Source organism: Rhizophagus irregularis, chromosome 32 (genome assembly GCF_026210795.1).
Source record: "Rhizophagus irregularis chromosome 32, complete sequence".
Taxonomy (NCBI): Eukaryota; Fungi; Glomeromycota; class Glomeromycetes; order Glomerales; family Glomeraceae; genus Rhizophagus; species Rhizophagus irregularis.
In genome coordinates this window covers 1,376,978-1,392,127 of record NC_089460.1, presented here as the reverse complement: position 1 = coordinate 1,392,127, position 15,150 = coordinate 1,376,978, and the positions used below count along the sequence as shown (strand labels likewise).

The window sequence follows — 15,150 nt, the reverse complement described above, 5'->3', positions numbered from 1 at the left end:
CTTTCCCCTTGATTATTGATATTAGCTTCCTAAGCCTTCTCTAGGATATTTTACGGTTCTGACCAGCAAATATCGCGGCTTACTCCGTGTAAGTTCATTATTATAAATACCTGCTGGGAAATCCATCCGTTTTGTAAAAACTTTTTTGTTTAACTCAACACGTTTCGTTTTTTTAAAAAATCTATTTTTTGTGTTTTATTTTTGTTTTATATATCAAAAAAAAAAAAAAAGTATTCGAAGAAATAACTTTGACTGAATATAAAATGTCTGAGGGAAAGGGAAAACTAGTGTATGTAAATTACTTTTTCTTATATTTATGCTTTTGTTTATATTCTTAAATTGTAAACTCCTGGACCTTTATGTCTTGTTTCTTTGATCTGAAAACTGACTTTTTTCTTTTGAATGTAATTCTAAAAATTCCATCATTCTTCATAACAATTATATTGAATATATTTTATTGACAATTAATTGGTTTTAAAGTGAGAACGCTGCTATCGTACCACCCAATCCAGACCCAAGTCACGATCCCGCAACAGCAATACTTCGAAAAAAACAAGCACCAAATAAACTAATTGTTGACGACGCCACGAACGATGATAACTCTGTAATGTCCCTCTCTACAAACACCATGGAAAAATTACAACTTTTCCGTGGTGATACCGTTTTGATCAAAGGAAAAAAGAGACGTGATACTGTCTTAATTGTTTTGGCTGATGATACATGTGAAGATTCAAAAGTAAAGATCAATAAAGGTAAACTATTCAATTCTAATTTTAATTTTATTTATCGATTTCTTGATCTATTTAGTAACTTATAACAAATTTTAATAATTTAATAAAAAAAAAAAATTTTTTTTTTATTTGTTAGTTGTAAGAAATAATCTTCGTGTGCGTCTCGGTGACGTAGTTTCAATTCATCCCTGTACAGAAATAAAATACGGAAAACGTATTCATGTATTGCCGATAGATGATACAATTGAAGGTGTAACCGGTAATTTATTTGATGTATACTTAAAACCATACTTCTTAGAAGCATATCGACCTGTAAGAAAGGGAGATTTGTTTTTGGTTAGAGGTGGTATGAGAGCCGTAGAATTCAAAGTTGTAGAAACAGATCCACCAGATTATTGTATTGTAAGTACTGATGATTTATATAAGAAAATTCCAATGGTATAAATAATGATTTACATGAATTTTCATCTAAATATAGGTTGCACAAGATACAGTTATACATTGTGAAGGTGATCCAATCAGACGCGAAGATGAAGAGGCTAATCTTAACGATGTTGGTTACGATGATATTGGAGGATGTCGAAAACAAATGGCTCAAATTCGTGAACTTGTAGAACTTCCCCTTCGACATCCACAGCTATTTAAATCAATTGGTATTAAGCCACCACGTGGTATTCTTATGTATGGTCCCCCTGGTACCGGTAAAACATTAATTGCACGTGCTGTTGCAAACGAAACCGGTGCTTTCTTCTTCCTGATCAATGGTCCCGAGATTATGTCAAAGATGGCTGGTGAATCCGAAAGCAATCTAAGAAAGGCTTTTGAAGAAGCAGAGAAGAATAGTCCTGCAATTATCTTCATTGATGAAATCGATGCTATTGCTCCTAAGCGTGAAAAAGTAAGTTATTTATTATACATTTCATAAGAAAAGATATCCTGCTTATTAATATTATTCTCGTTTTTTCTCCAGACTAATGGTGAAGTAGAGCGACGTGTTGTATCTCAACTCCTTACACTTATGGATGGTATGAAGGCACGATCAAACGTAGTAGTTATGGCAGCCACAAATCGTCCTAATAGTATTGATCCGGCCCTTCGACGTTTCGGTCGTTTCGATCGTGAAATCGATATTGGTATTCCTGATCCTGTTGGACGTTTGGAAATTCTACGTATTCACACAAAAAATATGAAATTGGATGAAGACGTGGATTTAGAAAAGGTTAATCATTATTTACTACTTTAAATACGCATATTATATTTAAAATATATTTTAATACATAATATTTCTTTTATCCATATAGATCGCTTCCGAAACTCACGGTTATGTTGGTTCTGATATAGCTTCACTTTGTTCAGAAGCTGCTATGCAGCAAATTCGTGAGAAGATGGACTTAATCGACTTAGAAGATGAAACAATTGACGCTGAAGTATTAGATTCATTAGCCGTAACTATGGATAATTTCAGAGTATGTGATAAAAGATTTTATATCAGTATATATTTTTATGTATATAGGTATACATGTATATATTAAAATTTTTTACTTCCCGAATTTAGTATGCTTTGGGTGTATCCAATCCATCTGCATTGCGCGAAACAGTTGTCGAAGTTCCAACAGTCTCATGGAATGACATTGGTGGACTTGAAAAAGTTAAATTAGAACTTCAGGAAACCGTGCAATATCCTGTAGAACATCCAGACAAATTCTTGAAATTTGGTATGTCCCCATCAAAGGGAGTATTATTCTATGGGCCACCTGGTTGTGGTAAAACATTATTGGCTAAAGCAATTGCGAATGAATGTCAGGCTAACTTTATCAGTATCAAGGTAATAAATAAATTATATCACTTTTTATGTATATTACTTCTTCAGAAATGAAATTTTCGCTTATTATATTATATTATATTTTTTTTTTTTGACGATTTGTTAGGGGCCAGAATTATTAACTATGTGGTTTGGAGAATCGGAGGCAAATGTACGCGATGTTTTTGACAAAGCACGAGCCGCAGCACCTTGCGTAATGTTCTTCGATGAGTTGGACTCTATTGCAAAAGCACGTGGTGCTAGTCTTGGGGATGGCGGTGGTGCTGGAGATCGTGTTCTCAATCAAATTCTTACTGAAATGGATGGTATGAACTCTAAGAAGAACGTATTCGTAATTGGTGCAACAAATCGTCCAGATCAAATCGATCCCGCATTACTTCGTCCTGGTCGTTTAGATCAATTGATCTACATACCTTTGCCTGATGAATCTTCAAGATATTCAGTCCTAAAAGCTACTTTGCGAAAATCACCTGTTGCAGATGATGTTAACTTACATTTCTTGGCTAAATCAACACATGGTTTCTCTGGAGCTGATTTGACAGAAATTTGCCAACGTGCATGTAAATTAGCAATTAGAGAGAGTATCGATAAAGAAATAACCCGGGATAGAGAACGTAAAGAAAGAGAAGAGGCTGGAGAAGAAGTAATAATGGACGAGGATGTTGACGATGATCCAGTCCCAGAAATCACAAAGTACATTATATATTATTTATAATTTAATATGTATTAATAATGTATTCTTAAATAATAATTCACATTATTAAAAAATTTAGGGCTCATTTCGAAGAGGCTATGCGATTTGCACGTCGTTCAGTTTCCGATAGTGACATTCGTAGATACGAAATGTTTGCACAAACTCTCCAACAATCCCGCGGTTTCGGACCAAATTTCAAATTCCCTGAAGGTGGTATTGGAGGAGGCACTTCAGGAGAAGCAACGGGATCTAATAATGCAATGGATACTACTAATACAGGTTTTCAAGATGATGCCGATGATTTATATGCATAAACGATCCGATGATTCGATCCGATTTTTTTTTAAAAAAAAGAAAAAACTCAAGGTTTTGACGAAGCAGTTCATTTATTTTTATTTCGAACGAAAAATCGAATCTTTTCTGAAGTTTTTTTACCAAATCAAAAAGTTCGAATCGTCGGATCGGATTTATGCGGAACCTTAATCTTAATTCAAATTTATAGTGATTATATACTTTATATAGAGAAAAAAAAATTGGAACTTTTTATTTGTGAGTCTTGGTTGTAATAACTTTTATCATCTCTCTTCCAATTTTGTTACTTTCATCAAACCTATTAATATATTGTTATAAAATAATATTACACAAAAAATAATCCATTATACTTGTTAATTAATGTTCATAATGTTTGGTTCAGTCAGTATAAGAACAAATTCATAAGTTACTATACCTTGATTCAAAGAATTTTGCGGTATCTTCGAACCTTTTTTGATAAGTTTGCATATTTCCAATATCAACACATTCTGCCCACCCTTTTGATGCACTATAAAATTCCATATCATCTGCTCTAATGTCTTTACTATATAATGCTGAATGAATTGCTGCCTCTAACATGTCTGTATTACGAAATAGATATTCTGTAATACCGCTAAATAAAAATAATAAATGTAGGTCAATTAATATAAAATATGATGTGTTCAAGTAAATAATAAAAATAATATATATCTTACGTCCAAAGTCGAAATAATGGAGTTTGACAAACCATATGTTCATAAGGATTAATTTCTAATGTGTACCAACAATCCGTCTAAATTAAAACAATAATTTATACTAGCAGCTTATAAAAAAATTACAAACACAAATAATGTTTTTTTTTTTAAAAAAAAACATACCATAGCCAATAATGATAAATGTGAATTTGGTTTTCTTTTTTCTTTTGGAACAATAGATAAAGAAAATTTATCCAAAAGAGTATCCGATAATAAAATTGGTTCACGAGATTCGGATGATTTACCAAAAACAAATTCTCCTGCCTAAAATTATAATATAAATATTAATTGATTCTAATAAACTTGATAAAGAAGTTTTTACCTTTTTAACTCGCGTTCTAAATTCTATTTCTTTTTCTTGAATCATTAATTTAAATAAATCAGAGACAGATTGTGCATATTGTTGAATTTGTAATTTAGCACTCGGATTCATAATTGCTAAACCTAATAATATAAAATTTAAATTAATAAATATATACTTCAATTTACGAATATTAAAATAAACTCACCGGCATAAACATGCCATTTATTTGAATAAATACGTAATGCCATATGAACTTTAACATTTTCTATTCCACCCACATATTGTGGCGTTTCCCACTAAGTGGATTTAAAAAAAAAGTAGAATTTAAAAACGGTCTTTTAAACATACATCAAAAATAAAAAAAAATAATATAATTTATTACTGGAAATTGACGTTGCGTTTTCCACGCGGTTCCCATACTAAATATATGTATAAGAATTAGTTTGAAAATAAGTAGAAAATGAAATGAAATAATTTAATAAACTTTTAATATCACCTTAAAAATGCTAAATGAGTTACGGCTTGAGTATCAGCTGTAATTCGATCATGTTCTTTGTACGATAATTTTACGAATTCAGATTCCATACATGACAATACACGCATAGCAATATCAAACTTCTCATCAGCGGCTCTATGCTGTATCATCACCTATTGTTAACAAAGTTCAAGTGATTATCATAAAAAATCATTTTAGAATCTCGTGTCAAGACTGCTTTAAAGTCGTGACATAAAATATATATAGCAAGATCGAAAGCAAAGGTCATAACATTCGATGAGTACTGATGAACAGTTGACCATTTTATCTGATGTCAGACTTACCAATGGTTGCCCTTTTGGATCTACAGTTGGTCCATGAAGTGAATGGCATGAAATAATATGAACATCATCAGGAAGATGTTTTTCAAAGGCGCGAATTTCAGGTTCTTTGACTGATGTCTAATATAAATTAAAAATTTGGAGGAAAAGATTCACAACTTTTTACAAAGATAAATTTCAATTTATTAGTTTTGAAATTATCTTTACCTGACCAGCCACAATTGCATCCAACTTCGTGGCTATGATAAGAGAAAAATAATATTAATCTAATTGAAGTCCATGATTTAATATAAATTAATAAATATTTCTTACATGGACCATATTCCGCTACGACTTTATCGATATTTTCAGCTTCGACAGAATAAATTATAAAATCACTTTTTCTCGATACGGCATGACCATTTTGACAAACATTCATTCCGCTATCTAATTATAAAAATAATGAAATATATATATTGTATCCAAAGAATTAAAATATACTTATTTACCTTTTAACAATTCTTTGAGTTCTTCATAATTTTCACTCCGGTCACAAACATTCACCCTATTCATTAGTTAAATAGTACATTTTTTTAATGAAAATAAACATAATTTAAAAGAGATAATAAATAAAAGTTCTCTTACTTTTTCCAACCACTAGCTATTATTCTTTTTGCATACATTAAACCCATATCACCTAAGCCTATTATACCAATTTCCAAAGTTTCTTTTTCATTATCGTAAGAAGTCATTTTGATATGTGAAAAAATATTTTAAAAGTTCGAAAAGTTTCAAAAGTAAAGTTTAATTTCACAGCCTCAAACATGTTTAAGAATAAATGAATGAGCTTGAGTTTTTTTATTGGACATTAAAATCACTTTATCTGATAAAATCAAAGATAATCTCGTGTATCAAATTTCTATTTCAAGCTTAATCTTGTTTAATCTATTTGTATAACGATGTAAAGATAATAATCAATTTTACATTTTTTTTTGCAAAGCAATTGAGATATTTTCATTTAATATATTACATTTAGCTCTATTAGCATATACTGTATGAATTTATTTTCTTATTTATCAGACGCGTCTGTTATTTCATTATTATTACTGTATAAAATATCATATGATAAAAAGAGGATTATTTCTAACCCGCGATTTGGTTAAATTAGTTTTTAACCAAACGGAAATGTTCCATTGGGTTACGAGATCTTTATACTTCTTTATATTGGATTTTTATACTTAACGCCTTTTTGTATTATAAAATATAAAAATTAAACCAAATTTTTATTTCTAGATTTTGCTGATCATGTGGAGATAGCGGAGACTAAAAGCATTAAAATGTCAGATGTGTAACTTTAGGAAATTCCTATAACAGATAATATATATTGTAAGTAATTGTCGGTAATTCCGTCTTGTATTTCGGATACTCCGTTTATATTCGGATTTATACCCGTATAATCCATTTAAAATAAAAAAAAAATTAATAACAATAATTAAATTTTAAAAATGTTTATTTTTAAAATACAAAATGCTTAATAATATGTCAAATTTTAGAATTTATGATATTGCTATACATAAAAAAAAAAGGATATTTATTATAAAAGATTTCACTTGATCAATTTCTCTTCATCAAATTTTTTGAAATATAAAAATTTACAAGATATTTATTATTAATTTATTTCACGCAAATGGATCAGAATTATAGTGATAGTGATATTAACAATTACCCCAATAGCTTACAGCATGTAAGTTCAACTTGCAACTACACCGATTCATTTTATGAGGATGATACTGTTGTTCCGAATAATGAACAATCGTCTTCTTACGCCGCACAATATATTGATGATAACGAAGATATCAATAGATTCGACTATACTGATTCCACTGTCAGCTCTTCTCCCTCTACCACGGATAATGCTAATTTCAATGGATTCAATAATAATATTGGATTTAACAATAATATAAACGTAACCTCAACGTCTTACAACTGTATTAATACAACTATTTCAGATAAAAACAAATTGTTCCCTAACTTTGATGACACACAATATATTGATAATAATGACAATTTCAATAATAATGATCATTCAAATGATTTACGGGTTCCAACTTCTTACAACTCTGATTCCACTATTCCAAGATATGGCATACAATACATTGACGATAATGCTGGATTTAACGATAATGGATTCAATAACGATACTTCAAATGGTTTACACCAAACAGATGTAACGTCAATTGCTCCGTATATTGAACAACCATTCATGTCTTCCAACACTTATTATTGCGCACAATGTTCCGATAGAGCCCAAACCTTTAAATTTGAAATTCCTGGATTCGAAATAATTGTAAGACCAAAAAAATCTTATTAACATCAATTTTAAAAAAAGGATCTTTTATCTTTATTATATCAACACATTATATAATTTATTAAATATCAGATATATACATTACCGATTTTCGGATAATTTACAATAAAAGTATGAAATTAGCAAAAATGTGAAGATTTTTTTGTTTTACAAATCTTACCATATTTGATTATGTTTTAAAAATTTCTCTGTTGTATAAAAATATTTTATTTTGGAAATAAATAACCTTTGACTTGTGCAATTTAATAATTTCACATGCTTATCATTAATGAGCTACATTGGGTATGACAGATATTTAATTGCGTCTCATCTCGCCCATCCTATAAAAAAAAATTATCAGCATTATCACATCAGTCATATGAGTATCGGGACATTTCGCCGAAAGCCATTTCGCCGAAAAATAATCTCTGGCCTGAGTTATTTATAATTCTGCATAATGTTGGCCCTATTTTTCGGCCGAAATGGCTTTCGGCGAAATGTACCGTAACCACATATTACCATCATTGAATAGCATTTATAATTTTATATGGCATTTCAAATATGTAAAGACCAGTAAAATAATATTTTTTTTATTAAACATAATATATATAAAATTATATATATATTTTTTTTTTGCCTGCTCTCTTATAGCTTTGAAAACCATCTCGAAACAAGAAATTATATTAATAAAGTAAAGGAGTATAAATATAAAAGATAAAGGGAAAAGGGACTGAAAATAAGGCAATAAAAGAGTAATATTTACATGAATGTCCAAATTTCGTTACAATAAATGAATTAAATATAATAAATTATGTCATTATGTCATTAAAAAAAACCATTTATATAACAATAATAAACTGAAGCTTTTTTTTTTTGAAGAGAAGAAAGCATTGTCAAAAAACGTTGGTTAATGGAGAAATCATTTTTAGATAATTCTTTGAACTCTCATTATCGACGAATCGGTGTTTGCCTTATCGTAGATGAGGTAGATGGCATTCTATAAAGTAAATGATCTGATGGGGAGGAAGAAATTATATATGGTAACTGAAAGTTATTTTCCATCATTGTCGTCGTATTATTTGGATATAATTTTGGAGATGATTGTGGAGATGATTCTAAAGAATTATATGGAGAATTATATGGAGAATTATATGGAGAATTATATGGAGAATTATATGGAGAATTGTATGGAGAATTGTATGGAGAATTGTATCGTTTTCGTGAAGAAAATTTTGGGAATTCGTAAATCCATTTTTCGTTTAAGGTTGATGATGCGTCTTTTTTCCGACATGCTTCACTACAATATAAATTTTCAACGGCGAACGTTTGTTTTTCGCATATAGGGCACCAGGCAAGATCCATTTTTATATTTTAAATAAAATAAAGTAAGTAGTATTTAATATAAGGGAAATATTGTCGGAATTTTTTAATTCATAACGTATTTTATTGACATTAAAATGGTCTTTTTTTAATTAATATTAAAGATTGTGATTTATTTTATTTATAAATTATTCCTACTGGCCATTAATATTTTTTTGTGTGGAATTGGTTAAGGAAAACCTATATTTATATAAAAAAAAAAGGGATTTTAAAGATTTTCTGATAAAAATATTTGAAAGAAGATTAAAATTAGTAAAAAATATTGTTAATCATATGATTTTGTCGAACAAATTTATCATGATATCATTAAATATTTTATAAAAGTTCATGGATATAAGAAAAGAATGTGAAATTCGATAATAACTTTTAACGCTATTTTTAATTAAGTTAAAAAGATGATAATTTCCAAATTATAATTCATTCTATTAAAATTATTTTACACAGATCATGAAAAGTTTATCCCCTCTCCCCCGGATTTTTTGTCATATCGGATTTACCTTACATTGATTGGTATGGGGGTATCACATAAATTCTATACAAAAATATAATTAAAAGATTTCAAATCTGAAGTAAAGAATTCACCACGTGTAATTCTAATTTAATAATATGAAGTATCAAAAAGTATAAATTAAATTTATCTTCCAATAAATAATGCTCGAGCCACTGAGCGTCTGATTGTAAATCTTAAAATAAATAGCTATTTTTATCGTCTTTTTTTCTTGGTATGAAGGAAAAATAATTTTTTTTATCATTCTATGACAAATAATTAATGTTTCTTTTAATTCTTTATTGAATTGCTACATTTATTCTTTTTTTTATTTATGTTATATTTAAATTTTTTTTTATTTTTGTACCAATTTATTACTCTTGCTTATCCAATTCATCAATTGGTACCGTATTCCGCAAAATCGAAGTTACGCAAAAAATTAACCCATATACTGCGCCAAATATACCAGAAAAGCTCCATTTTGAATCAACAATATTCTCCACTTTTTTCGTCTCAACATCAAATCCCCAGCCATACCATGACCACCATGAATACCTGTCATCACTACCATAAGGAATATATCCAAATCCAAATCCAGGCCAGATAAAAAGAAGTGAACAGATCAACACAATATCACGTTGTTTCCAAAGAAGTAATGCATGTACATGGTCTTTTGCTGCGGCAATGATTTCAGCTCGAAAGTGAGGACCAAGTAAGATATAAAAAATTATTAGGAAGGGCGAATTGAGATAAAGTGCGATGGTTCGTGTGGAAAAGGGTCCATAATACGAAATCAACAGTGCTAAGGACACAATGACATCAAAACAAAGGTAAATAACTAAACCAAGCACCATCAGAATCTTGGGCGAGACAGTAACATATGCTTCAGGATTTGGTGATGGAGGTTGTGACATGAAAACCATAGTAATGATTATTTGTAAGCCTACAATCCAGATTAAGAGTTTGGATAAAGTGTAAACAAAAATCCAGGCTGTTGGAGATTCTCTATTTAGTTTCAGGGCATAAAAAATAGGAAAAGTTTCGGTTGAGCGAGTATGGACCTTATTATTTGTATCTCTATCTCGTGTAATGATACTGTTCCTTAAATACCATAGGCCTGAGATAATTCTCCATACCAAGTAAATAGTAGCAAAAATGACTAGCACGAGGTTCCGTTGAAGAAGGGCTACATCCTGGTTATTTCCATGACCAAATACTCCCATCATTAAAAGTATCACCAGAATGGGCAGATCAATGCTTATGAAATCCGTTGGCCAACCGGTCCAGATAGGAAAACCATCAGCTGCTATTATTGTAATTAATTGTCTAAGTGGTGAAGAAATGATGCAGAGAAGGATAATCGGACTATTCATAGCAAAAGAGAATATCAATGGGGATGATAAAGGTTTTCGAAAACGTTGGGACCAAAACATAGAAATGCATATCAATATCTTGGCAAAAATGACTAATATTGGTACAATAAAAACGAAAACACTGTTAAATCCTTGTACCGCTAAAGAAATCATGAAGATCGGAGGAAAAAGATTAATCGCACAATCTATCAAGGCAAAAATTAATAAGTACTGCTGTCGTTTTTGTTTTGGACGTTTATCAAAGTACTGTGATAATTCTGCTTTAAATCTCTCAAGCTGTTTTGGAACCGTAACCTTGATAGAAACACATGTGCGAAAAAAGTTAAAAAGTAGCATAGCACAGCTGCCCACACAAGATAGAATAGTTATAATGGGAGGTGGCTGTTTAATCTCATTGAATCGATAACTGATACTTTGAATTGATAACACTAACATTGGTAATGAATGTAGAAACGTATCACTTAGAATCTGAAGACTATTTGTTTCTTCGAGATTCATAGCAATTTGTAAAATTGCTTCAGTTCCCAGAAAATTTCGAAGTAACAAAAAAATCCATATTGGTGAATTATTCGCAAAATTCACAATACTAGGTTGTTTAAATTGTATCAAAAAAATAGTAGCAGTCAAGGAAATCACGACCTTGAGCAGTTCCAATGTGAGAATGAGGATACCAGCTGCTATGGCAAATTGTCTAGCCCAACTATAGGAATTGGCCGTATTTTGAGTATATTGACAAATGTACAGTTGAAGACCTGGATAAATGCTGAATGTGGAATTGTCAGATGCTACCCGAACAGATCCAACGGTATTCGGAACATCGGCATCGGTTTCAATGAAAGTAAATGGGAAACTAATCTGCTTTGTCATAAAACAATTGGGAATTTCAACATTACACACTGGCGTCAGACTTATATTACCTTCTCGAATGGCAAAATAACTGGCTGTATGGTTATCAGCTGCGGCAACGGGAACGACAAGTGGAAAAGATGTGTTTGCGGTTCCCACCACTCCAGCGTAGGATTTAAACCCCTTCACATCAAGTATATCAAACATACTAAAGGAACCAGAAAATCCGCCGCGATTAATATATAGCGTATCCAATACATGGGCGGGGGTATCCAGGTCTGGAAAGTAGTATGTTTTTAGTTCATCATGATCAAAAGTTACATTAGAGGAGTCCCAACGTGCAATATTTGTTACTTCCTGAAGAATCGTGTTTATCAGGGGTTTATTGTTTTCAAACTCTTTACAATTGGAATTTCCGTTAATTAATGATGTGAGAAGAATGATGTCTGATATAAGTGTATAAGTGGTTATTAGGAAAGTGACGTAATAGAAACATCGTTGAAAGATGAGATTTTTGAGGAGTCCCTTGATATTCATTGTGCATAGCGGAAAGAAAAGGCATTTACAATATTAACAACAATATATTTTTAGTTTATGAAAATGATCATGAAGAAATCGAAAAAAATTAAATTTTAATATGTTTATATAAGGTATTCCGGAACCATATTATGTGCTCATCCCTAATTTATACCACAAAAAAAAACTTGAAACATTAACAACAAAAACGATTCAATTAGAAACGTCAAATTAGTGCAACTATCAATTAAGCAAAAATGCGACACAAATATGCTAGATGGTTTGATTTTTCGAAAAAACTCCGGTAATTTGCCGATTTAGTGATAACAATGCGATCAAAGTATCCATTTTTTCGTTTGATGAAAAAGAAGCAAGATTCTATGGTAAATTCCGTGGCTTTTCACGTAAATTCTCGTTTTAGAAGTGATTTTCACGTGAATTATTAATAAAATGATCGTCTTAAACTTTCTTTGTAAAATATGGCTCATATTACGTTAAAACATGCGTTGGTTAGTATAATTTTTGCATTTGTAATTTACATATTTAGCATAAATTATCAATTAACAATATCAAATATTCGGTTAATATATAAACCAACATTTTATCATGGTAAAGAAATTAACAAAAATTTCTTTGAAGGGTGGTATTACAAAACAGTTACAAGTAACGCGAAAGAATCTCTCATAGTTATACCAGGAATTTATAAGTCAACTTCACACAGTGATGAGAAATCTCATGCTTTTGTTATGGTAATTCGTGGTGGATATGAGTGTTTATATTATCGATATAATATTAGTGAATTTAGCGTAGAGAATGGTGATTTTACGATTAAAATTGGGCAGAATAAATTTAATGAAAATATTATTGTATTAAGTCTTTCTTCAACCAGATTAGTTCCATCGACAGATATTGAATATGAATCGTACGTTAATTTAGTGGTTAAAGATTGGAAAAAAATTTTAGGAAGAGAATTAGATCCTTCCTCCTTGAAAACATCGATTATAAAACATCCATATATTCCATATTCTGTTCGTGGATATATTTCTTTTAATAATACAACTCCATATCCTTTCACTTATTCTTCTCCGACTGTTATGGGTCCTTTCGCTTATATTCCTTTCTTGGAATGTAATCATGGAGTTGTAAGCATGTCTCATAAATCGTTTGGTATGATCGAATTTGTTAATATGATACATAATGGAATTGTAGAAAATAGAATCGATTTAGAAAATGGTTTTGGTTATATTGAAAAAGATTGGGGTGTAAATTTTCCTAAATCCTGGATATGGTCTCAATCAAATACGTTTATCAATGAAGTGAAAGAAGATTTTAAAAGTTCTTCAATATTAGTTTCAGTTGCAGATTTTCCTTTAATATCTCCTGATAACCCATTATATAATGTCCCTTATCTAAGAAATTTCCTATCATTATTTCGTCTCGCCGGTCGTATAATTGTTTTTTATCACGCAAAATCAGATATTACATATAATTTTAGTACTTATGATTTTTTTTCTAAAATTGTCAATTTGGAAATAACAATGGATGATTTCGCTAAGCAATATGTTAAATTACATGTTGTTAATACTGTAAATGGATTAAATTTGGAAATTGATATTATGCGTAAGGTTGGAAGTGGTATTCCTTTACGTGCTCCTAGTAAACAATTTGGAAAAATGGCTCTAACGATTGAAGAAAGTTTGGATGCCGAATTACATGTTAAGTTGTGGAAATCTGGCGAAAATTCTAAAGAAGTTATATTTAATGATATAGCTGTTGCAGGTGGTTTAGAGATTGTTGGTGATGTGATGCAACTTGTTAATAAACTTACTACTCGCTAAAATTGATTTTTTCAAGGATTCATTTTTTAAAAATATTTATTGCTTTAAAATACATATTTTTTTTTTAATGATATTGAATACGGAATTTTTAAAATGAAAATTTTTACGTTAAAACAATAATATGTGCTCAAATATAATTAATTCCCTTTAATTTTAGATTGTCATATATAAAGCTATATATATTTTTTCTAGTCAAGAGGATTAATTTAATATGACTTGTCGAATGATTAAAATTATTAATATAGTACTCGCTCTCATGTGATAGAGATTTGTAGTTATTGCTCGATTTACTTTTCTTTCTTAGTAGTAGCTTTTGTCTTCTTGGTACCACGGAATTTCTTGGCACGATTCTTTCGCTCTTTACGTTGTTTACGAGCGGTTTTCTCGGATTCTGCAAGTTTTTGCTAAAATTAATTGAATTAGTTAAATATTTATCTAATAAATAAATAAATAGATCAGTTAAAATAAAAATGTCCAAATTACCCTAACAAGCCTATATTTTGGTTCAAATTTTTTTGCATGTTCAATATCTTCATAAATCAAGCCAAAACCAGTTGAACGACCACCACCAAAAACGGTACGAAACCCGAAAACAAAAATAATCTCTTTGTCACATTTATACATTGTGGCTAACTTTTCGCGAAGTTCATCTTTTGATACATTAGCACGACCAGGATGAAGAACATCAACCACAAATTGCCTTCTGCGCAAAAGCCGATTGGTAATAAAGTTGCGTGTTCTTATTGTAGCTGTACCTGAATCAGCCTATACCAATTTTTTTTTTTAAAAAAAACAAGAAAAATAAGATACTTCAACGTAATCATATTCTTTTCTATATATCCATGTTAAATTAGTTTCATCTCACGTAAATAAAAATTTTAATTAGGACATACCATTTTTGGTGGGGTCTGTCTAGAAGAATAACTTAGAGAAAAGAGTTCTGATCTAAAAAAAAAATTTTTTTTGTCTCG

At 30.2% G+C, this 15,150-nt stretch overlaps 7 protein-coding genes across 7 annotated transcripts; 3 read left to right on the top strand and 4 right to left on the bottom strand.

Annotated features, from left to right (window-relative positions):
* The first annotated feature begins 11 nt into the window (after positions 1-11).
* OCT59_023107 (uncharacterized protein) lies at positions 12-3,914 on the top strand. Its single transcript, XM_025312488.2, has 10 exons — positions 12-88; positions 232-289; positions 481-752; positions 868-1,133; positions 1,210-1,629; positions 1,702-1,950; positions 2,033-2,197; positions 2,287-2,556; positions 2,660-3,246; positions 3,327-3,914. Exons 2-10 carry the CDS (start codon positions 264-266, stop codon positions 3,559-3,561), a joined length of 2,490 nt encoding a protein of 829 aa, XP_025189369.1. The 5' UTR covers positions 12-88; positions 232-263; the 3' UTR covers positions 3,562-3,914.
* On the bottom strand, positions 3,791-6,144 carry OCT59_023106 (uncharacterized protein; the record flags this gene model as incomplete). The annotated part of the gene is made up of 13 exons (XM_025312487.2): positions 3,791-3,857; positions 3,975-4,172; positions 4,255-4,331; positions 4,417-4,557; positions 4,616-4,737; positions 4,803-4,893; positions 4,980-5,016; positions 5,094-5,245; positions 5,417-5,533; positions 5,621-5,652; positions 5,726-5,839; positions 5,902-5,957; positions 6,038-6,144. 13 exons carry the CDS (start codon positions 6,142-6,144, stop codon positions 3,791-3,793), a joined length of 1,311 nt encoding a protein of 436 aa, XP_025189368.1.
* A 935-nt stretch (positions 6,145-7,079) lies between these two features.
* OCT59_023105 (uncharacterized protein) lies at positions 7,080-7,763 on the top strand (the record flags this gene model as incomplete). Its single annotated transcript, XM_025312486.2, has 1 exon — positions 7,080-7,763. One exon carries the CDS (start codon positions 7,080-7,082, stop codon positions 7,761-7,763), a length of 684 nt encoding a protein of 227 aa, XP_025189367.1.
* Positions 7,764-8,687: 924 nt separating this feature from the next.
* On the bottom strand, positions 8,688-9,101 carry OCT59_023104 (uncharacterized protein; the record flags this gene model as incomplete). The annotated part of the gene is made up of 1 exon (XM_025331317.2): positions 8,688-9,101. The coding sequence occupies one exon, from the start codon at positions 9,099-9,101 to the stop codon at positions 8,688-8,690; it is 414 nt and encodes a 137-aa protein (XP_025189366.1).
* A 365-nt stretch (positions 9,102-9,466) lies between these two features.
* OCT59_023103 (uncharacterized protein) lies at positions 9,467-12,362 on the bottom strand (the record flags this gene model as incomplete). The annotated part of the gene is made up of 1 exon (XM_025312485.2): positions 9,467-12,362. The coding sequence occupies one exon, from the start codon at positions 12,360-12,362 to the stop codon at positions 9,981-9,983; it is 2,382 nt and encodes a 793-aa protein (XP_025189365.1). The 3' UTR covers positions 9,467-9,980.
* Positions 12,363-12,820: 458 nt separating this feature from the next.
* OCT59_023102 (uncharacterized protein) lies at positions 12,821-14,179 on the top strand (the record flags this gene model as incomplete). Its single annotated transcript, XM_025312484.2, has 1 exon — positions 12,821-14,179. One exon carries the CDS (start codon positions 12,821-12,823, stop codon positions 14,177-14,179), a length of 1,359 nt encoding a protein of 452 aa, XP_025189364.1.
* On the bottom strand, positions 14,168-15,142 carry OCT59_023101 (40S ribosomal protein eS24). Its single transcript, XM_025312483.2, has 3 exons — positions 15,073-15,142; positions 14,663-14,944; positions 14,168-14,583 (listed from the first exon to the last, which is right to left on the bottom strand). The coding sequence occupies exons 1-3, from the start codon at positions 15,073-15,075 to the stop codon at positions 14,467-14,469; spliced, it is 402 nt and encodes a 133-aa protein (XP_025189363.1). The 5' UTR covers positions 15,076-15,142; the 3' UTR covers positions 14,168-14,466.
* Positions 15,143-15,150: the final 8 nt, after the last annotated feature.